The sequence below is a fragment of the Taudactylus pleione genome, unplaced genomic scaffold, assembly GCF_031769625.1.
Source record: "Taudactylus pleione unplaced genomic scaffold, aTauple2 ptg000304l, whole genome shotgun sequence".
In the NCBI taxonomy this organism is placed as follows: Eukaryota; Metazoa; Chordata; class Amphibia; order Anura; family Myobatrachidae; genus Taudactylus; species Taudactylus pleione.
This window is the reverse complement of record NW_028284705.1, coordinates 636,718-660,446: the sequence shown is the minus strand read 5'-3', so window position 1 is coordinate 660,446 and position 23,729 is coordinate 636,718. Positions and strand designations below refer to the sequence as shown.

The 23,729-nt window shown below is 50.6% G+C and overlaps 1 protein-coding gene across 4 annotated transcripts in view; it reads left to right on the top strand.

The window, feature by feature from the left end:
- The window catches only part of PLEC (plectin), a 249,407-nt gene that overhangs the window by 177,246 nt on the left and 48,432 nt on the right, over positions 1 to 23,729 (top strand). For all 4 annotated transcript variants that reach the window (XM_088442057.1, XM_088442055.1, XM_088442059.1 and 1 more), the window contains 10 exons: positions 855 to 982; positions 6,403 to 6,496; positions 6,910 to 7,064; positions 7,183 to 7,495; positions 8,352 to 8,426; positions 8,582 to 8,743; positions 9,648 to 9,752; positions 15,104 to 15,199; positions 18,065 to 18,190; positions 20,031 to 20,183. In XM_088442057.1, coding sequence (XP_088298183.1) covers positions 855 to 982; positions 6,403 to 6,496; positions 6,910 to 7,064; positions 7,183 to 7,495; positions 8,352 to 8,426; positions 8,582 to 8,743; positions 9,648 to 9,752; positions 15,104 to 15,199; positions 18,065 to 18,190; positions 20,031 to 20,183 — 1,407 coding nt within the window. The remainder of the gene's footprint in view (positions 1 to 854; positions 983 to 6,402; positions 6,497 to 6,909; positions 7,065 to 7,182; positions 7,496 to 8,351; positions 8,427 to 8,581; positions 8,744 to 9,647; positions 9,753 to 15,103; positions 15,200 to 18,064; positions 18,191 to 20,030; positions 20,184 to 23,729) is intronic.

Below are 23,729 nucleotides of genomic sequence, written 5' to 3'. Positions count from 1 at the left end.
GGTTCTATTTCTGGTCATGTTACCTTTATCCCTTCATTTCATCCATACAATGTCTAACCCATATCTCCTCATCTGACCCATGCCTCCATTGTCCATGTATCTAACCTATATACCCCTCATCTGACCCGTGCCTCCATTGTCCATGTATCTAACCTATATACACCTCATCTGACCCGTGCCTCCATTGTCCATGTATCTAAACCAAATACCCCTCATCTGACCCGTGCCTACATTGTCCATGTATCTAACCTATATACCCCTCATCTGACCCGTGCCTCCATTGTCCATGTATCTAAACCAAATACCCCTCATCTGACCCGTGCCTACATTGTCCATGTACCTGACCCAAATACCTCTCATCTGACCTGTGCCTCCATTGTTCATGTACCTGACCCAAATACCTCTCATCTGACCTGTGCCTCCATTGTTCATGTACCTAACTATTATCCCCTCATCTGACCAGTGCGTCCATTGTCCATGTATCTAACCTATATAACCCTCATCTGACCCGTGCCTACATTGTCCATGTATCTAACCTATATACCTCTCATCTGACCTGTGCCTCCATTGTTCATATACCTAACCTATATATCTCTCATCTGACCTGTGCCTCCATTGTTCATGTAACTAAACTATATACTCCTCATCTGACCCGTGCCTCCATTGTCCATGTATCTAACCCTCATCTGACCCGTGCCTCCATTGTCCATATATCTAACCCTCATCTAACCCGTGCCTCCATTGTCCATATATCTAAACCTCATCTGACCCGTGCTGCTGCCTCCATTGTCCATATCTCTAACCCATATACCCCTCCTCTGACCTGTGCCTCTGCCTCCATTGTTCTCCCGTAGGGTGCAATTAAGTCTGGACAGCTGAAGGTACCTGCTGGCTATCATCCCCTAGATGTGGAGAAGGAGTGGGGGAAACTACATGTATCTATCCTGGAGAGAGAAAAGCTGCTGCGTATAGAACTGGAGAGGTAAGAGAGGAGAATATAAGTGATCAGAGCAGAGGCCTGTCAGGTTTATAAAACTCTGGATGCTTAGATAGAGATCTGGATGAATGGAGAAGACATGAGAGGCTTAGAGAGAGCTCTGGATGAATGGAGAACAGACTGTGAGGCTTAGAGAGAGGTCTGGATGAATGGAGAAGAGACCTGTGAGGCTTAGAGAGAGGTCTGGATGAATTGAGAAGAGACCTGTGAGGCTCAGAGAGAGCTCTGGATGAATGAAGAAGAGACCTGTGAGGCAAGGGAGAGGTCTGGATGAATGGAGAAGAGACCTGTGAGGTTTAAAAAGAGGTCTGGATGAATGGAGAAGAGACCTGTGAGGCCCAGAGAGAGGTCTGGCTGAATGGAGAAGAGACATAGGCTTAGAGAGAGGTCTGGATGAATGGAGAAGAGACCGGTGAGGCGCAGAGAGAGCTCTGGATGAATGGAGAAGAGACATAGGCTTAGAGAGAGGTCTGGATGAATGGAGAAGAGACCGGTGAGGCTCAGAGAGAGCTCTGGATGAATGGAGGAGAGACATAGGCTTAGAGAGAGGTCTGGATGAATGGAGAATAGACCGGTGAGGCTCAGAGAGAGCTCTGGATGAACGGAGAAGAGACCTGTGAGGCTTAGAGAGAGGTCTGACTGAATGGAGATGAGACATAGGCTTAGAGAGAGGTCTGGATGAATAGAGAAGAGACCTGTGAGGCTTAGAGAGAGGTCTGGATGAATGGAGAAGAGACATGTGAGGCTTAGAGAGAGGTCTGGATGAATGGAGATGAGACATAGGCTTAGAGAGAGGTCTGGATGAATAGAGAAGAGACCTGTGAGACTTAGATAGAGATCTGGATGAATGGAGAAGAGACATGTGAGGCTTAGAGAGAGGTCTGGATGAATGGAGAAGAGACCTGTGAGGCTTAGATAGAGATCTGGATGAATGGAGAAGACGTGAGACTTAGATAGAGATCTGGATGAATGGAGAAGAGACATGTGAGGCTTAGAGAGAGGTCTGGATGAATGGAGAAGAGACCTGTGAGGCTTAGATAGAGATCTGGATGAATGGAGAAGACGTGAGGCTTAGAGAGAGGTCTGGCTGAATGGAGAAGAGACATATGAGGCTTAGAGAGAGGTCTGGATGAATGGAGAACAGACATGTGAGGCTTATAGAGAGGTCTGGATGAATGGAGAAGAGACATGTGAGGCTTATAGAGAGGTCTGGATGAATGGAGAAGAGACATGTGCGGCTATTATAACTTGATCATTATAAAGGAAGCTGTGACCACAATAAATCATAGTACATAGTATGAAATTATGCCTACATATGAAATAGCTGTTTCGGCAAACCTCAGGCGTTAGTAACTGGTGTTTGTGTTGGATACGGGGACGTTTGGTAGCGTATAGTGACTGGCAGGGCTCCTCCATGAGTCAGACATCCGTTCTGGGGAGCTCACTCTGCAACTGCCAAAAAAGCAAGAAAATCTGCGAGTGTTCCCGAAATTCAGGGTTAGGTTGTATTTAGCCAACTGCTGTTTCCTATATGGGACAGTTTACAGATAGATGTTGCACAAACTTTAGTTCTAAAGACAGAGCACAGAGTGGTGACTTTGGTTAGGCGTCCCTTTATGAGAGGCAGAGAAGAATAGTTATGAATAGGACGAGAGTGTGGTGTGTGAGTCATTCCACAGTAATTAGAGCCAGCCCGTTAGGGCAGTGTGGGCCGGGCAGCAGCTAGAGGAGGGGTCCTCAGCAGCCTCCGCTGGCTCCCAGCTCTGCACATCTGTCAGTGTCAGAGCTATGACTGGGGAAGGAACACACATTTGGATAGGTGAGAGCTTCTGCAAGGGGGGTGGGGTCTGCAGAGCGTTGTGACTCACATTGCGAGACCGCCTTGTGTAGCTGTGTCTGTAGAAGCCTGTTTACCAGGATGTGTTGGCTGGGAAAGTAGCATTTGAAGTTCAACTTATTTGTTATGGAATTTACAGTGAGGGTGAGGCCAGTGTGAGTGGCTGACACAGAACTGCTTCCTACCTGCAGTCTCCACTCTAGAACACCGATGCCTCATACTGGCTGTCAGTTCTGTCTCCCCTTATCTGTGGCGCTGTATGACGCTGTACAGGACACCGATGCCTCCTACTGGCTGTCAGTTCTGTGGCACCTTATCTGTGGCACTGTATGACACTATACAGAACACCGATGCCTCATACTGGCTGTCAGTGCTGTGGCACCTTATCTGTGGCACTGTATGATGCTGTACAGAACACTGATGCCTCCTACTGGCTGTCAGTTCTGTGTCACCTAATCTGTGGCACTGTATGACGCTGTACAGAACACTGATGCCTCATACTGGCTGTCAGTTCTGTATCCCCTTATCTGTGGCACTGTATGACACTGTGTCACCTTATCTGTGGCACTGTATGACGCTGTACAGAACACCGATGCCTCATACTGGCTGTCAGTTCTGTGTCACCTAATCTGTGGCACTGTATGATGCTGTACAGAACACCGATGCCTCATACTGGCTGTCAGTTCTGTGTCACCTTATCTGTGGCACTGTATGACGCTGTACAGAACACCGATGCCTCATACTGGCTGTCAGTTCTGTATCCCCTTATCTGTGGCACTGTATGATGCTGTACAGAACACCGATGCCTCATACTCGCTGTCAGTTCTGTGTCACCTTATCTGTGGCACTATATGACGCTGCACAGAACACCGATGCCTCATACTGGCTGTCAGTGCTGTGTCACCTTATCTGTGGCACTGTATGATGCTGTACAGAACACCGATGCCTCATACTGGCTGTCAGTTCTGTGTCACCTTATCTGTGGCACTGTATGACGCTGTACAGAACACTGATGCCTCATATTGGCTGTCAGTTCTGTGTCACCTTATCTGTGGCACTGTATGACGCTGTACAGAACACCGATGCCTCATACTGGCTGTCAGTTCTGTGGCACCTTATCTGTGGCACTGTATGACACTATACAGAACACCGATGCCTCATACTGGCTGTCAGTTCTGTTTCACCTTATCTGTGGCACTGTATGACGCTGTACAGGACACCGATGCCTCATACTGGCTGTCAGTTCTGTGTCACCTTATCTGTGGCAGTGTATGATGCTGTACAGGACACCGATGCCTCCTACTGGCTGTCAGTTCTGTGGCACCTTATCTGTGGCACTGTATGACACTATACAGAACACCGATGCCTCATACTGGCTGTCAGTTCTGTGTCACCTTATCTGTGGCACTGTATGACGCTGTACAGAACACTGATGCCTCATACTGGCTGTCACTTCTGTGGCACCTTATCTGTGGCACTGTATGATGCTGTACAGAACAACGATGCCTCATACTGGCTGTCAGTTCTGTGGCACCTTATCTGTGGCACTGTATGACGCTATACAGAACACCGATGCCTCATACTGGCTGTCAGTTCTGTGTCACCTTATCTGTGGCACTGTATGACACTGTACAGAACACTGATGCCTCCTACTGGCTGTCAGTTCTGTGTCACCTAATCTGTGGCACTGTATGACGCTGTACAGAACACCGATGCCTCATACTGGCTGTCACTTCTGTGTCACCTTATCTGTGGCACTGTATGACGCTGTACAGAACACCGATGCCTCCTACTGGCTGTCACTTCAGTGTTACCTTATCTGTGGCACTGTATGACGCTGTACAGAACACTGATGCCTCATACTGGCTGTCAGTTCTGTGTCCCCTTATCTGTGGCGCTGTATGATGCTGTACAGAACACCGATGCCTCATACTGGCTGTCAGTTCTGAGTCACCTTATCTGTGGCACTGTATGACGCTGTACAGAACACCGATGCCTCCTACTGGCTGTCAGTTCTGTGTCACCTAATCTGTGGCACTGTATGACACTGTACAGAACACTGATGCCTCATACTGGCTGTCACTTCTGTGTCCCCTTATCTGTGGCACTGTATGACGCTGTACAGAACACCGATGCCTCATACTGGCTGTCAGTTCTGTGTCCCCTTATCTGTGGCACTGTATGACGCTATACAGAACACCGATGCCTCATACTGGCTGTCAGTTCTGTGTCACCTTATCTGTGGCACTGTATGATGCTGTACAGAACACCGATGCCTCATACTGGCTGTCAGTTCTGTGTCACCTTATCTGTGGCACTGTATGACGCTGTACAGAACACCGATGCCTCCTACTGGCTGTCAGTTCTGTATCCCCTTATCTGTGGCACTGTATGACGCTGTACTGAACACCGATGCCTCATACTGGCTGTCAGTTCTGTATCCCCTTATCTGTGGCACTGTATGATGCTGTACAGAACACCGATGCCTCATACTCGCTGTCAGTTCTGTGTCACCTTATCTGTGGCACTATATGACGCTGTACAGAACACCGATGCCTCATACTGGATGTCAGTGCTGTGTCACCTTATCTGTGGCACTATATGATGCTGTACAGAACACCGATGCCTCATACTGGCTGTCAGTTCTGTGTCACCTTATCTGTGGCACTGTATGACGCTGTACAGAACACCGATGCCTCATATTGGCTGTCAGTTCTGTGTCACCTTATCTGTGGTACTGTATGACGCTGTACAGAACACCGATGCCTCATACTGGCTGTCAGTTCTGTATCACCTTATCTGTGGCACTGTATGACGCTGTACAGAGCACCGATGCCTCATATTGGCTGTCACTTCTGTGTCACCTTATCTGTGGCACTGTATGACGCTGTACAGAACACCGATGCCTCATACTGGCTGTCAGTGCTGTGTCACCTTATCTGTGGCACTGTATGACGCTGTACAGAGCACCGATGCCTCATACTGGCTGTCAGTTCTGTGGCACCTCATCTGTGGCAGTGTATGACGCTGTGGCACCTTATCTGTGGCACTGTATGATGCTGTGGCACCTTATCTGTGGCACTGTATGACGCTGTGGCAGCGCATCTGTGGCACTGTATGACGCTGTGGCACCTTATCTGTGGCAGTGTATGATGCTGTGGCACCTTATCTGTGGCAGTGTATGAGGCTGTGGCACCTTATCTGTGGCACTGTATGACGCTGTGGCACCTTATCTGTGGCACTGTATGACGCTGTGGCACCTTATCTGTGGCACTGTATGACGCTGTGGCACCTTATCTGTGGCACTGTATGACGCTATACACAACACCAGGCCGCCAGCCCTGGTCACCTCCATATCACTATACACGGAACTGGCACGCTGTACATACATGTGTACACTCCAGGTATCGTGGAGCCACAGGCTAAGCCGTGTTGTATATAGTTATAAAGTATTTCATGTAAAGAATAGACTTGAGAGTCCTGAGAAATGAGACTCTGGACGTGACAGGAGATGTCCTTGTCTAAAGAGCTTACAGTCTGATGGTTTCATCTCTTGTCTGTTGCACAGGCTGGAGCGTCTGCAGCGCATTGTCAGCAAGTTGCAAATGGAGTCCGGGCTGTGCGAGGAGCAGCTGAACCAGGCTGATGCCTTATTGCAGACGGTGAGTCGCTAGTGTTCGCCCTGGTGTCATTCGTCACCCGTATATAACCATGTGTGTAGGATGTGCACGGAACAGGGTAAAGTAAATGACGCTCCAATATATATATATTGAGATGACAAATAGGATATGGGACAACTAGCTCCCGATCCATCGCCCCCTGTGGGGCGGGTGCTGACCCCATTACACTGGGTACCAGAGTACATGCAGGTGGGCGCCTTCCAGTGCCGTGCTGGTCATTGTGTGGTGTAGTGAGTGATGCACATGGACCACATATAATGGCGATCACTGCTCTCGGGGACTGCGGGACCCCTTATTACGGGGAGGGGGCGCTGGCTATAGACCTTCGCACCAGAGACCGTGGGTGAGAGACATTGAGGGTCTCCTAGTAACACAATTATATGTTTTTTATTCAGAGTATTCGACTACTGAACGCTGGGAAGCAGCCACAACGCGCAGGAGACATTGAGCGGGATCTGGACAAGGCGGACTCCATGATACGGATCCTGTTTAACGATGTACAGGCACTGAAGGACGGGCGCCATCCTCAGGGAGAGCAGATGTACCGCAGGTATAATTCCGCCACTTGTATGGAGAAATGAGACGTGAGCCGAGCGCCACAGGTAGCGGCTATAAGGACTCCCTCTGCCAACGGTCCTAACCGTGCACTGTAATGTCTGTACCAACAGGGTCTACCGCCTCCATGAGCGCCTGGTCGCCATACGCACCGAGTACAATCTGCGCATTAAGTCTGGGGCCACTCAGGTCATCACTCAAGTGACGCACATCGGCCAGCAGTCCACCCGCCCGGGCGCAGATGATACCACACTGCGCTATCTCCAGGACCTGCTCAGTTGGGTGGAAGAAAACCAGAAGCGAATTAATTCTGCTGAATGGGGGTCAGACCTTTCCAGTGTGGAGTCCCAGCTAGGCAGCCATCGCGGCCTCCATCAGTCTATCAACGAGTTCCGAGCAAAGATTGAGCGGGCGCGGGCTGATGAGGTGAGTAACAGAAGCCGGGATTGGTTTCGGAGTTCTATAAAGGTGCGGGGCCCTTGTTTTATCCTGGTCCCTGAGAGGAGACCCCTCCTATACAACCTGCTCAGCCACGCCCACATCCCTAAGAAGCCACGCCCATTCGCAGATAAGCAGACTTGCGCCAGAAAACAAACATAACAAAGTGCAAGCTGCTGAAATCACTTTGGTAATACTCTTCAGGTGCATGAATGGGAGGGGTCATATAAACAAAAATACAGAAAGGGGGTGTCCCCCGGACGTCCCGCAGCACACAAAATTGTACCTGGAACAATACTTGAAAACTATCTGGTAATAGAAATTCAGAGATATATGTTGCATGCATTCGCAAATACATGGTAAGCCGCCAGGCCAACTTCATGGCTTCTCTAATACTGGTGGTCCCTACACTGCATGATAACAGTGCCCACTCTAGGCCATGTAGTTGTCTATTGTGAGGCCTCATGATAAAGGCTCATACAGAAATACATCCACATTGAGAGCCAGCTTACCTGGGAGTCACTCCTGGGACCCCCAGTTAGCACTATAAGAACCAGCATGCCCTCCAAATGCTGGTTCCATCTATGCCTCTCAAAACAGAAAACATAACAAAGGGGAAGCTGCTCAAATCAATTTGGCACTGCTCTGCCCCAGAAAGCCCCTAGAGGAATGTGTATGGCATTGGGCACAGGGCAGTAAGCGGGATCCCAGCATAGGCCCAGCATGTTCCCCCAGCATTTGGTGTCGGTATGGGCAGTCATCTCCTGCAGACACCTCTCCTAGTAATAGGGGGGGTCTTCTATCTTCTCCTAGCTCTTATCTCGCTGTGCTTGTCTGTTCTCAGGCCCTAATATCGGGGACCCGTGGATCCTATCAGGAGTATCTGGGGAAATTGGATTTACAATATGCAAAGCTGCTGGTAAGGATCTCCTGTAACCTATTCTCTCTGAGCACCCATAGCAGGGTACATAGTTTGGGAAGGCAGTGCCCATGTACCAGTGTGCTTCCGCGGGTGCAGAGCGCGGTTGAAGTCTGTATTTGCTGGTCATTACTCACCCTCTCTCCCTCACACAGAACTCTTCCAAGGCCAGACTGCGGCACTTGGAGAGTCTTCACGCATTTGTGGCCGCTGCCACCAAAGAGCTGATGTGGCTGAACGATAAGGAGGAGGAAGAGGTGAACTTTGACTGGAGTGAGCGCAACACTAACATGACCAGCAAGAAAGATAACTACTCGGTAAGTGAGATGATCTACATGTGTGCAGCATTGTGCATGTAATTACATACAAAGACAGTCCAGACACAGGGATAGGAGGTGGAGGATATACACGGGAGGTCACACACAGGGGAACAGGAGGTGGAGGATATACACAGGAGATCACACACAGGGGAACAGGAGATGGGGGATATACACAGGAGATCACACACAGGTACAGGAGATGGGGGATATACACAGGAGATCACACACAGGTACAGGAGATGGGGGATATACACAGGAGATCACACACAGGTACAGGAGATGGAGGATATACACAGGAGATCACACACAGGTACAGGAGATGGGGGATATACACAGGAGATCACACACAGGTACAGGAGGTGGAGGATATACACAGGAGATCACACACAGGTACAGGAGATGGAGGATATACACAGGAGATCACACACAGGTACAGGAGATGGGGGATATACACAGGAGATCACACACAGGTACAGGAGATGGGGGATATACACAGGAGATCACACACAGGTACAGGAGATGGAGGATATACACAGGAGATCACACACAGGTACAGGAGATGGGGGATATACACAGGAGATCACACACAGGTACAGGAGATGGGGGATATACACAGGAGATTACACACAGGTACAGGAGATGGGGGATATACACAGGAGATTACACACAGGTACAGGAGATGGAGGATATACACAGGAGATCACACACAGGTACAGGAGATGGGGGATATACACAGGAGATCACACACAGGTACAGGAGATGGGGGATATACACAGGAGATCACACACAGGTACAGGAGATGGAGGATATACACGGGAGATGGAGGATATACATGTGAGGTCAGACATGGGATCCATAAACAAAAGATAACATGTAGTAACATACATACTTTTCCACTAAGGGATTTATGCGGGAGCTTGAACTTAAGGAGAAGAAGATAAAGGAAATCCAGAACTCTGGAGATCGGCTTCTCCGGGACGACCATCCGAGCAAATCTACAGTGGAGGTTATTATCTGTTTCTTGGTTTTATGGCTCATGTAATGTTGTATTTGTAGAATTACACATGTGTCCTTACTCGTCTCTGCTGCAGATGCACCAAACCTTCTTAGCGTTCTTGGCTCTGTGACACTGCTGGCGCCAGGCGTCACAGCGATGATAGGACCGTGATCCCCTGACCCGGTCACAGTGATGATAGGACAGTGATCCCCTGACATGGTCACAGTGATGATAGGAGAGTGATCCCCTGACACGGTCACAGCGATGATAGGAGAGCGATCCCCTGACACGGTCACAGCGATGATAGGAGAGCGATCCCCTGACACGGTCACAGTGATGATAGGACAGTGATCCCCTGACACGGTCACAGCGATGATAGGACAGCTATCCCCTGACACGGTCACAGCGATGATAGGACCGTGATCCCCTGACACGGTCACAGCGATGATAGGACAGCTATCCCCTGACACGGTCACAGCGATGATAGGACCGTGATCCCCTGACACGGTCACAGTGATGATAGGACAGTGATCCCCTGACACGGTCACAGTGATGATAGGACAGTGATCCCCTGACACGGTCACAGTGATGATAGGACAGTGATCCCCTGACACGGTCACAGCGATGATAGGACAGCTATCCCCTGACACGGTCACAGCGATGATAGGACCGTGATTCCCTGACACGGTCACAGTGATGATAGGACAGTGATCCCCTGACACGGTCACAGTGATGATAGGACAGTGATCCCCTGACACGGTCACAGCGATGATAGGACAGCTATCCCCTGACACGGTCACAGCGATGATAGGGCAGTGATCCCCTGACACGGTCACAGCGATGATAGGACAGCGATCCCCTGACACGGTCACAGTGATGATAGGAGAGCGATCCCCTGACACTGTCACAGTGATGATAGGAGAGTGATCCCCTGACACGGTCACAGCGATGATAGGGCAGTGATCCCCTGACACGGTCACAGTGATGATAGGAGAGCGAACCCCTGACACGGTCACAGTGATGATAGGAGAGCGATCCCCTGACACTGTCACAGTGATGATAGGACAGCGATCCCCTGACACGGTCACAGTGATGATAGGACAGCGATCCCCTGACACGGTCACAGTGATGATAGGACAGCGATCCCCTGACCCGGTCACAGTGATGATAGGACAGCGATCCCCTGACACGGTCACAGTGATGATAGGACAGCGATCCCCTGACCCCGTCACAGTGATGATAGGACAGTGATCCCCTGACACCGTCACAGTGATAGGACAGCGATCCCCTGACACGGTCACAGCGATGATAGGACAGCGATCCCCTGACACGGTCACAGTGATGATAGGACAGCGATCCCCTGACACGGTCACAGCGATGATAGGACAGCGATCCCCTGACACGGTCACAGCGATGATAGGACAGTGATCCCCTGACCCGGTCACAGCGATGATAGGACAGTGATCCCCTGACACGGTCACAGTGATGATAGGACAGCGATCCACAGCGATGATAGGACAGTGATCCCCTGACACGGTCACAGTGATGATAGGACAGCGATCCCCTGACACGGTCACAGTGATGATAGGACAGCGATCCCCTGACACGGTCACAGTGATGATAGGACAGCGATCCCCTGACACGGTCACAGCGATGATAGGACCGTGATCCCCTGACACGGTCACAGTGATAGGACAGCGATCCCCTGACACGGTCACAGCGATGATAGGGCAGTGATCCCCTGACACGGTCACAGCGATGATAGCAGAGTGATCCCCTGACACGGTCACAGCGATGATAGGACAGTGATCCCCTGACACGGTCACAGCGATGATTGGACAGCGATCCCCTGACACGTTCACAGCGATGATAGGACAGCGATCCCCTGACACGGTCACAGCGATGATAGGACAGCGATCCCCTGACACGGTCACAGCGATGATAGCAGAGTGATCCCCTGACACGGTCACAGTGATGATAGGACAGTGATCCCCTGACCCGGTCAGCGATCCCCTGACATGGTCACAGCGATGATAGGACAGCGATCCCCTGACACGGTCACAGCGATGATAGGACAGCAATCCCCTGACACGGTCACAGCGATGATAGGACAGTGATCCCCTGACCCGGTCACAGCGATGATAGGACAGCGATCCACAGCGATGATAGGACAGCGATCCCCTGACACGGTCACAGTGATGATAGGACAGCGATCCCCTGACACGGTCACAGTGATGATAGGACCGAGATCCCCTGACACGGTCACAGTGATGATAGGACAGCGATCCCCTGACACGGTCACAGTGATGATAGGACAGCGATCCCCTGACACGGTCACAGCGATGATAGGACAGCGATCCCCTGACACGGTCACAGTGATGATAGGACAGTGATCCCCTGACACGGTCACAGTGATGATAGGACAGCGATCCCCTGACACGGTCATAGTGATGATAGGACAGTGATCCCCTGACACGGTCACAGTGATGATAGAGACAGCGATCCCCTGACACGGTCACAGCGATGATAGGACAGTGATCCCCTGACACGGTCACAGCGATGATAGGACAGTGATCCCCTGACACGGTCACAGCGATGATAGGACAGTGATCCCCTGACACGGTCACAGCGATGATAGGGCAGCGATCCCCTGACACGGTCACAGTAATGATAGGACAGCGGACACGGTCACAGTGATGATAAGACAGAGATCCCCTGACACGTTCACAGTGATGATAGGACAGCGATCCCCTGACACGTTCACAGTGATGATAGGACAGCGATCCCCTGACACGGTCACAGCGATGATAGGACAGCGATCCCCTGACACGGTCACAGCGATGATAGGACAGCGATCCCCTGACACGGTCACAGTGATGATAGGACAGCGATCCCCTGACACGGTCACAGTGATGATAGGACAGTGATCCCCTGACACGGTCACAGTGATGATAGGACAGCGATCCCCTGACACGGTCATAGTGATGATAGGACAGTGATCCCCTGACACGGTCACAGTGATGATAGAGACAGCGATCCCCTGACACGGTCACAGCGATGATAGGACAGTGATCCCCTGACACGGTCACAGCGATGATAGGACAGTGATCCCCTGACACGGTCACAGCGATGATAGGGCAGCGATCCCCTGACACGGTCACAGTGATGATAGGACAGCGGACACGGTCACAGTGATGATAAGACAGAGATCCCCTGACACGTTCACAGTGATGATAGGACAGCGATCCCCTGACACGGTCACAGTGATGATAGGACAGCGATTCCCTGACACGGTCACAGCGATGATAGGACAGTGATCCCCTGACACGGTCACAGTGATGATAGGACAGCGATCCCCTGACACGGTCACAGTGATGATAGGACAGCGATCCCCTGACACGGTCACAGTGATGATAGGACAGCGATCCCCTGACACGGTCACAGTGATGATAGGACAGAGATCCCCTGACACGTTCACAGTGATGATAGGACAGCGATCCCCTGACACGGTCACAGCGATGATAGGACAGTGATCCCCTGACACGGTCACAGCGATGATAGGGCAGCGATCCCCTGACACGGTCACAGTAATGATAGGACAGCGGACACGGTCACAGTGATGATAAGACAGAGATCCCCTGACACGTTCACAGTGATGATAGGACAGCGATCCCCTGACACGTTCACAGTGATGATAGGACAGCGATCCCCTGACACGGTCACAGCGATGATAGGACAGCGATCCCCTGACACGGTCACAGCGATGATAGGACAGCGATCCCCTGACACGGTCACAGTGATGATAGGACAGCGATCCCCTGACACGGTCACAGTGATGATAGGACAGTGATCCCCTGACACGGTCACAGTGATGATAGGACAGCGATCCCCTGACACGGTCATAGTGATGATAGGACAGTGATCCCCTGACACGGTCACAGTGATGATAGAGACAGCGATCCCCTGACACGGTCACAGCGATGATAGGACAGTGATCCCCTGACACGGTCACAGCGATGATAGGACAGTGATCCCCTGACACGGTCACAGCGATGATAGGGCAGCGATCCCCTGACACGGTCACAGTGATGATAGGACAGCGGACACGGTCACAGTGATGATAAGACAGAGATCCCCTGACACGTTCACAGTGATGATAGGACAGCGATCCCCTGACACGGTCACAGTGATGATAGGACAGCGATTCCCTGACACGGTCACAGCGATGATAGGACAGTGATCCCCTGACACGGTCACAGTGATGATAGGACAGCGATCCCCTGACACGGTCACAGTGATGATAGGACAGCGATCCCCTGACACGGTCACAGTGATGATAGGACAGCGATCCCCTGACACGGTCACAGTGATGATAGGACAGAGATCCCCTGACACGTTCACAGTGATGATAGGACAGCGATCCCCTGACACGGTCACAGCGATGATAGGACAGTGATCCCCTGACACGGTCACAGCGATGATAGGGCAGCGATCCCCTGACACGGTCACAGTGATGATATGACAGCGGACACGTTCACAGTGATGATAGGACAGAGATCCCCTGACACGTTCACAGTGATAATAGGACAGCGATCCCCTGACACGTTCACAGTGATGATAGGACAGCGATCCCCTGACACGGTCACAGTGATGATAGGACAGCGATCCCCTGACACGTTCACAGTGATGATAGGACAGCGATCCCCTGACACGGTCACAGCGATGATAGGACAGTGATCCCCTGACACGGTCACAGTGATGATAGGACAGCGATCCCCTGACACGGTCACAGTGATGATAGGACAGCGATCCCCTGACACGGTCACAGCGATGATAGGGCAGCGATCCCCTGACACGGTCACAGCGATGATAGGACAGCGATCCCCTGACACGGTCACAGCGATGATAGGACAGCGATCCCCTGACACGGTCACAGAGATGATAGGACAGCGATCCCCTGACACGGTCACAGTGATGATAGGACAGCGATCCCCTGACACGGTCACAGTGATGATAGGACAGCGATCCCCTGACACGGTCATAGTGATGATAGGACAGTGATCCCCTGACACGGTCACAGTGATGATAGGACAGCGATCCCCTGACACGGTCACAGTGATGATAGGACAGTGATCCCCTTTCATGTCTGGAAGGTCGGAGGACAACTCATTAAAGTGATCGTGCAAATGGTTGGGGGGGGGGGAGCTTGGTAGGGGCTGGCTGCCAGGAAAGGTTATAATATGGGCGGCCGACAATCTACTACGCCACAGTTAGGATTTCACGGTCGGTGTCTGAGCCTATTTATCCCACCGTTGGGTGTTGTTCCTATGTGTCTCATGGAATGTTTGTGTCTCTTGCAGGCGTTCCAGGCTGCGCTGCAGACTCAATGGAGTTGGATGCTTCAGCTATGTTGCTGTATTGAGGCCCATCTGAAGGAAAACACTGCCTATTTCCAGGTACTGCCTGTAGGGGGCGACACTGCATAGCACAGGCTGTATCACTAGTAATGACACAAATATAGCTAATAACGCTACTGGGGACATTATTATATTATTTACAGGCATTCGGTGGATTGTTCTTGCAACTTTGTTTCAGTTTATTTCCTACTGTAAGTTAATGTATGTCATTGAAGGTTGATTCTCATTGTTGGTGACGCTCACAGGGATGTGAGTGAGGGTCCTGTAGTGTATACTAGTTACCTCCGTTATCCCTGTGCTGGCGTATTACAGTCACCCCTCATCTTCTCCCCCTGTCTCCGGTAACTATCACAGGGATGTGAGTGAGGGTCCTGTAGTGTATACTAGTTACCTCCGTTATCCCTGTGCTGGCGTGTTACAGTCACCCCTCATCTTTTCCCCCTCTCTCCGGTAACGATCACAGGGATGTGAGTGAGGGTCCTGTAGTGTATACTAGTTACTTCCGTTATCCCTGTGCTGGCGTGTTACAGTCACCCCTCATCTTCTCCCCCTCTCTCCGGTAACGATCACAGGGATGTGAGTGAGGGTCCTGTAGTGTATACTAGTTACCTCCGTTATCCTCGTGCTGGCGTGTTACAGTCACCCCTCATCTTCTCCCCCTCTCTCCGGTAACGATCACAGGGATGTGAGTGAGGGTCCTGTAGTGTATACTATTTACCTCCGTTATCCGTGTGCTGGCGTGTTACAGTCACCCCTCATCTTCTCCCCCTCTCTCCGGTAACGATCACAGGGATGTGAGTGAGGGTCCTGTAGTGTATACTGTTTACCTCCGTTATCCCTGTGCTGGCGTGTTACAGTTACCCCTCATCTTCTCCCCCTCTCTCCGGTAACTATCACAGGGATGTGAGTGAGGGTCCTGTAGTGTATACTATTTACCTCCGTTATCCGTGTGCTGGCGTGTTACAGTCACCCCTTATCTTCTCACCCTCTCTCCAGTAATGATCACAGGGATGTGAGTGAGGGTCCTGTAGTGTATACTATTTACCTCCTTTATCCCTGTGCTGGCGTGTTACAGTCACCCCCTCATCTTCTCCTCCTCTCTCCGGTAACGATCACAGGGATGTGAGTGAGGGTCCTGTAGTGTATACTAGTTACCTCCGTTATCCTCGTGCTGGCGTGTTACAGTCACCCCTCATCTTCTCCCCCTCTCTCCGGTAACGATCACAGGGATGTGAGTGAGGGTCCTGTAGTGTATACTAGTTACCTCCGTTATCCTCGTGCTGGCGTGTTACAGTCACCCCTCATCTTCTCCCCCTCTCTCCGGTAACGATCACAGGGATGTGAGTGAGGGTCCTGTAGTGTATACTATTTACCTCCGTTATCCGTGTGCTGGCGTGTTACAGTCACCCCCATCTTCTCACCCTCTCTCCGGTAATGATCACAGGGATGTGAGTGAGGGTCCTGTAGTGTATACTAGTTACCTCCGTTATCCCTGTGCTGGCGTGTTACAGTCACCCCTCATCTTCTCCCCCTCTCTCCGGTAACGATCACAGGGATGTGAGGGTCCTGTAGTGTATACTAGTTACCCCCGTTATCCCTGTGCTGGCGTGTTACAGTCACCCCTCATCTTCTCCCCCTCTCTCCGGTAACGATCACAGGGATGTGAGTGAGGGTCCTGTAGTGTATACTGTTTACCTCCGTTATCCCTGTGCTGGCGTGTTAGTCACCCCTCATCTTCTCCCCCTCTCTCGGGTAATGATCACAGGGATGTGAGTGAGGGTCCTGTAGTGTATACTAGTTACCTCCGTTATCCCTGTGCTGGCGTGTTACAGTCACCCCTCATCTTCTCCCCCTCTCTCCGGTAACGATCACAGGGATGTGAGTGAGGGTCCTGTAGTACATACTATTTACCTCCGTTATCCGTGTGCTGGCGTGTTAGTCACCCCTCATCTTCTCACCCTCTCTCTGGTAACTATCACAGGGATGTGAGTGAGGGTCCTGTAGTGTATACTAGTTACCTCTGTTATACCCGTGCTGGCGTGTTACAGTCACCCCTCATCTTCTACCCTCTCTCCGGTAACTATCACAGGGATGTGAGTGAGGGTCCTGTAGTGTATACTAGTTACCTCCGTTATCCCTGTGCTGGCGTGTTACAGTCACCCCTCATCTTCTCCTCCTCTCTCTGGTAACTATCACAGGGATGTGAGTGAGGGTCCTGTAGTGTATACTAGTTACCTCCGTTATCCCTGTGCTGGCGTGTTACAGTCACCCCTCATCTTCTCCTCCTCTCTCTGGTAACGATCACAGGGATGTGAGTGAGGGTCCTGTAGTGTATACTAGTTACCTCCGTTATCCCTGTGCTGGCGTGTTACAGTCACCCCTCATCTTCTCCTCCTCTCTCTGGTAACGATCACAGGGATGTGAGTGAGGGTCCTGTAGTGTATACTAGTTACCCCCGTTATCCCTGTGCTGGCGTGTTATAGTCACCCCTCATCTTCTCCCCTCTCTCCGGTAACGATCACAGGGATGTGAGTGAGGGTCCTGTAGTGTATACTATATACCTCCGTTATCCCTGTGCTGGCGTGTTACAGTCACCCCTCATCTTCTCCCCCTCTCTCCGGTAACGATCACAGGGATGTGAGTGAGGGTCCTGTAGTGTATACTAGTTACCCCCGTTATCCCTGTGCTGGCGTGTTACAGTCACCCCTCATCTTCTCCCCTCTCTCCGGTAACGATCACAGGGATGTGAGTGAGGGTCCTGTAGTGTATACTATATACCTCCGTTATCCCTGTGCTGGCGTGTTACAGTCACCCCTCATCTTCTCCCCCTCTCTCCGGTAACGATCACAGGGATGTGAGTGAGGGTCCTGTAGTACATACTAGTTACCCCCTCTCTCCTGACAGTTCTTTTCAGATGTAAAAGAGTCTGCAGAACACCTGAAGAAGATTCAGGACACCATGCGCAGAAAGTACACCTGTGACCGCTCCATCACCGTGACACGGCTGGAAGACCTGGTTCAGGACAGCATGGTGAGTGTGACGCCAGGGGCACGTGCTGAGCGGCAGCCATTGGCGTGTACAGTATAGATGGAAGCGATTATAGAGACACATACCAGGGAGTATTCTAAACATACAAGGGCTGGCACACGCAGTATCCCGGGAATACTGTCATACAGAAACAAGTAATACATGTATGTAATGATAAACTATAACATAATGAGCCTGACAAGAAATCTATCTCATGGACCCTCTGCTTAGGCCACATGGACTATTTTATGAGGTAAATGAACAATCATATCACTGGTTGTGTGCCCGTCCTTAGTGACCCCGATGTCTTACATACGTGTAGAGACAATAAGGGAGAGGGCACCGGGCAGGATGGTAGTACGTTACCAGCCCGAGTATCACTGGTTGTGTGCCCGTCCTCAGTGACCCCGATGTGTGACTGCTGTGATACATACGTGTAGAGACAATAAGGGAGAGGGCACCGGGCAGGATGGTAGTACGTTACCACCCCGAGTATCACCGGTTGTGTGCCCGTCCTTAGTGACCCCGATGTCTGACTGCTGTGATACATACGTGTAGAGACAATAAGTAAGAGGGCACCGGGCAGGATGGTAGTACGTTACCAGCCCGAGTATAACTGGTTGTGTGCCCGTCCTTAGTGACCCCGATGTGTGACTGTTGTGATACATACGTGTAGAGACAATAAGGGAGAGGGCACCGGGCAGGATGGTAGTACGTTACCAGCCCGAGTATCACTGGTTGTGTGCCCGTCCTTAGTGACCCCGATGTCTGACTGCTGTGATACATACGTGTAGAGACAATAAGGGAGAGGGCACCGGGCAGGATGGTAGTACGTTACCAGCCCGAGTATCACTGGTTGTGTGCCCGTCCTTAGTGACCCCGATGTGTGACTGTTGTGATATATACGTGTAGAGACAATAAGGGAGAGGGCATCGGGCAGGATGGTAGTGCGTTACCAGCCCGAGTATCACTGGTTGTGTGCCCGTCCTTAGTGACCCCGATGTGTGACTGTTGTGATACATACGTGTAGAGACAATAAGGGAGAGGGCACCGGGAAGGATGGTAGTACGTTACCAGCCCGAGTATCACCGGTTGTGTGCCCGTCCTTAGTGACCCCGATGTCTGACTTCTGTGATACATACGTGTAGAGACAATAAGGGAGAGGGCACCAGGCAGGATGGTAGTACGTTACCAGCCCGAGTATCACTGGTTGTGTGCCCGTCCTTAGTGACCCCGATGTGTGACTGTTGTGATATATACGTGTAGAGACAATAAGGGAGAGGGCATCGGGCAGGATGGTAGTGCGTTACCAGCCCGAGTATCACTGGTTGTGTGCCCGTCCTTAGTGACCCCGATGTGTGACTGTTGTGATACATACGTGTAGAGACAATAAGGGAGAGGGCACCGGGAAGGATGGTAGTACGTTACCAGCCCGAGTATCACCGGTTGTGTGCCCGTCCTTAGTGACCCCGATGTCTGACTTCTGTGATACATACGTGTAGAGACAATAAGGGAGAGGGCACCAGGCAGGATGGTAGTACGTTACCAGCCCGAGTATCACTGGTTGTGTGCCCGTCCTTAGTGACCCCGATGTCTGACTGCTGTGAGACATATGTGTAGAGACAATAAGGGAGAGGGCACCGGGCAGGATGGTAGTACGTTACCAGCCCGAGTATCACTGGTTGTGTGCCCGTCCTTAGTGACCCCGATGTGTGACTGCTGTGATACATACGTGTAGAGACAATAAGGGAGAGGGCACCGGGCAGGATGTTAGTACGTTACCAGCCCGGGTATAAGATGAAGAGAATATGTGAAGCGTTGGATCTTTCTTTCCCACATCCAGGATGAAAAGGAGCAGCTAACTGAGTACAAGACGCAAATCTCCAGCCTCGCCAAGCGGGCAAAGACTATCATACAGCTGAAACCTCGGAGTCCTGCCAACCCTCCCAAAGGCGAACAACCTATTCAGGCAGTCTGCGACTACAGACAGATGGAGGTAAGAATGCCCGTGTGGCAGATATGTGGTCTCTATACATAGGTGAGTGTAAGAGGTGAGTGTGTGACACAGTTCTGTACCTGTAGGTCAGTGTAAGAGGTGAGTGTGTGACACAGTTCTGTACCTGTACCTGTAGGTCAGTGTAAGAGGTGAGTGTGTGACACAGTTCTGTATCTGTACCTGTAGGTCAGTGTAAGAGGTGAGTGTGTGACACAGTTCTGTATCTGTACCTGTAGGTCAGTGTAAGAGGTGAGTGTGTGACACAGTTCTATATCTGTACCTGTAGGTCAGTGTAAGAGGTGAGTGTGTGACACAGTTCTGTACCTGTACCTGTAGGTCAGTGTAAGAGGTGAGTGTGTGACACCGTTCTGTACCTGTAGGTCAGTGTAAGAGGTGAGTGTGTGACACAGTTCTATATCTGTACCTGTAGGTCAGTGTAAGAGGTGAGTGTGTGACACAGTTCTATATCTGTACCTGTAGGTCAGTGTAAGAGGTGAGTGTGTGACACAGTTCTGTATCTGTACCTGTAGGTCAGTGTAAGAGGTGAGTGTGTGACACAGTTCTGTACCTGTACCTGTAGGTCAGTGTAAGAGGTGAGTGTGTGACACCGTTCTGTATCTGTACCTGTAGGTCAGTGTAAGAGGTGAGTGTGTGACACCGTTCTGTACCTGTAGGTCAGTGTAAGAGGTGAGTGTGTGACACAGTTCTGTACCTGTAGGTCAGTGTAAGAGGTGAGTGTGTGACACAGTTCTGTATCTGTACCTGTAGGTCAGTGTAAGAGGTGAGTGTGTGACACAGTTCTGTATCTGTACCTGTAGGTCAGTGTAAGAGGTGAGTGTGTGACACAGTTCTGTATCTGTACCTGTAGGTCAGTGTAAGAGGTGAGTGTGTGACACAGTTTTGTATCTGTACCTGTAGGTCAGTGTAAGAGGTGAGTGTGTGACACAGTTCTGTACCTGTAGGTGAGTGTAAGAGGTGAGTGTGTGACACAGTTCTATATCTGTACCTGTAGGTCAGTGTAAGAGGTGAGTGTGTGACACAGTTCTGTACCTGTAGGTCAGTGTAAGAGGTGAGTGTGTGACACAGTTCAGTACCTGTACCTGTAGGTCAGTGTAAGAGGTGAGTGTGTGACACAGTTCTGTATCTGTACCTGTAGGTCAGTGTAAGAGGTGAGTGTGTGACACAGTTCTGTACCTGTACCTGTAGGTCAGTGTAAGAGGTGAGTGTGTGACACCGTTCTGTACCTGTAGGTCAGTGTAAGAGGTGAGTGTGTGACACAGTTCTGTATCTGTACCTGTAGGTCAGTGTAAGAGGTGAGTGTGTGACACAGTTCTATATCTGTACCTGTAGGTCAGTGTAAGAGGTGAGTGTGTGACACAGTTCTATATCTGTACCTGTAGGTCAGTGTAAGAGGTGAGTGTGTGACACAGTTCTGTACCTGTACCTGTAGATTAGTGTAAGAGGTGAGTGTGTGACACCGTTCTGTACCTGTACCTGTAGGTCAGTGTAAGAGGTGAGTGTGTGACACAGTTCTGTATTTGTACCTGTAGGTCAGTGTAACAGGTGAGTGTGTGACACCGTTCTGTACCTGTAGGTCAGTGTAAGAGGTGAGTGTGTGACACAGTTCTGTACCTGTAGGTCAGTGTAACAGGTGAGTGTGTGACACAGTTCTGTACCTGTAGGTCAGTGTAAGAGGTGAGTGTGTGACACAGTTCTCTATCTGTACCTGTAGGTCAGTGTAAGAGGTGAGTGTGTGACACAGTTCTGTATCTGTACCTGTAGGTCAGTGTAAGAGGTGAGTGTGTGACACAGTTCTGTACCTGTACCTGTAGGTCAGTGTAAGAGGTGAGTGTGTGACACCGTTCTGTACCTGTAGGTCAGTGTAAGAGGTGAGTGTGTGACACAGTTCTGTATCTGTACCTGTAGGTCAGTGTAAGAGGTGAGTGTGTGACACAGTTCTGTATCTGTACCTGTAGGTCAGTGTAAGAGGTGAGTGTGTGACACAGTTCTGTACCTGTAGGTGAGTGTAAGAGGTGAGTGTGTGACACAGTTCTATATCTGTACCTGTAGGTCAGTGTAAGAGGTGAGTGTGTGACACAGTTCTATATCTGTACCTGTAGGTCAGTGTAAGAGGTGAGTGTGTGACACAGTTCTGTACCTGTACCTGTAGGTCAGTGTAAGAGGTGAGTGTGTGACACAGTTCTGTATCTGTACCTGTAGGTCAGTGTAAGAGGTGAGTGTGTGACACAGTTCTCTATCTGTACCTGTAGGTCAGTGTAAGAGGTGAGTGTGTGACACAGTTCTATATCTGTACCTGTAGGTGAGTGTAAGAGGTGAGTGTGTGACACAGTTCAGTACCTGTACCTGTAGGTCAGTGTAAGAGGTAAGTGTGTGACACAGTTCTGTGCCTGTAGATTAGTGTAAGAGGTGAGTGTGTGACACAGTTCTGTATCTGTACCTGTAGGTCAGTGTAAGAGGTGAGTGTGTGACACAGTTCTCTATCTGTACCTGTAGGTCAGTGTAAGAGGTGAGTGTGTGACACAGTTCTGTACCTGTACCTGTAGGTCAGTGTAAGAGGTGAGTGTGTGACACAGTTCTGTACCTGTACCTGTAGGTCAGTGTAAGAGGTGAGTGTGTGACACAGTTCTGTACCTGTAGGTCAGTGTAAGAGGTGAGTGTGTGACACAGTTCTGTACCTGTAGGTCAGTGTAAGAGGTGTGTGTGTGACACAGTTCTGTACCTGTACCTGTAGGTCAGTGTAAGAGGTGAGTGTGTGACACAGTTGTGTGCCTGTAGATTAGTGTAAGAGGTGAGTGTGTGACACCGTTCTGTACCTGTACCTGTAGGTCAGTGTAAGAGGTGAGTGTGTGACACAGTTCTGTATTTGTACCTGTAGGTCAGTGTAACAGGTGAGTGTGTGACACCGTTCTGTACCTGTAGGTCAGTGTAAGAGGTGAGTGTGTGACACAGTTCTGTACCTGTAGGTCAGTGTAACAGGTGAGTGTGTGACACAGTTCTGTACCTGTAGGTCAGTGTAAGAGGTGAGTGTGTGACACAGTTCTGTATCTGTACCTGTAGGTCAGTGTAACAGGTGAGTGTGTGACACAGTTCTGTACCTGTAGGTCAGTGTAAGAGGTGAGTGTGTGACACAGTTCTGTACCTGTAGGTCAGTGTAAGAGGTGAGTGTGTGACACAGTTCTATATCTGTACCTGTAGGTCAGTGTAACAGGTGAGTGTGTGACACAGTTCTGTGCCTGTAGATTAGTGTAAGAGGTGAGTGTGTGACACAGTTCTGTATCTGTAGGTCAGTGTAAGAGGTGAGTGTGTGACACAGTTCTGTACCTGTAGGTCAGTGTAAGAGGTGAGTGTGTGACACAGTTCTGTATCTGTACCTGTAGGTCAGTGTAAGAGGTGAGTGTGTGACACAGTTCTGTATCTGTACCTGTAGGTCAGTGTAAGAGGTGAGTGTGTGACACAGTTCTGTATCTGTACCTGTAGATTAGTGTAAGAGGTGAGTGTCTGACACCGTTCTGTACCTGTAGGTCA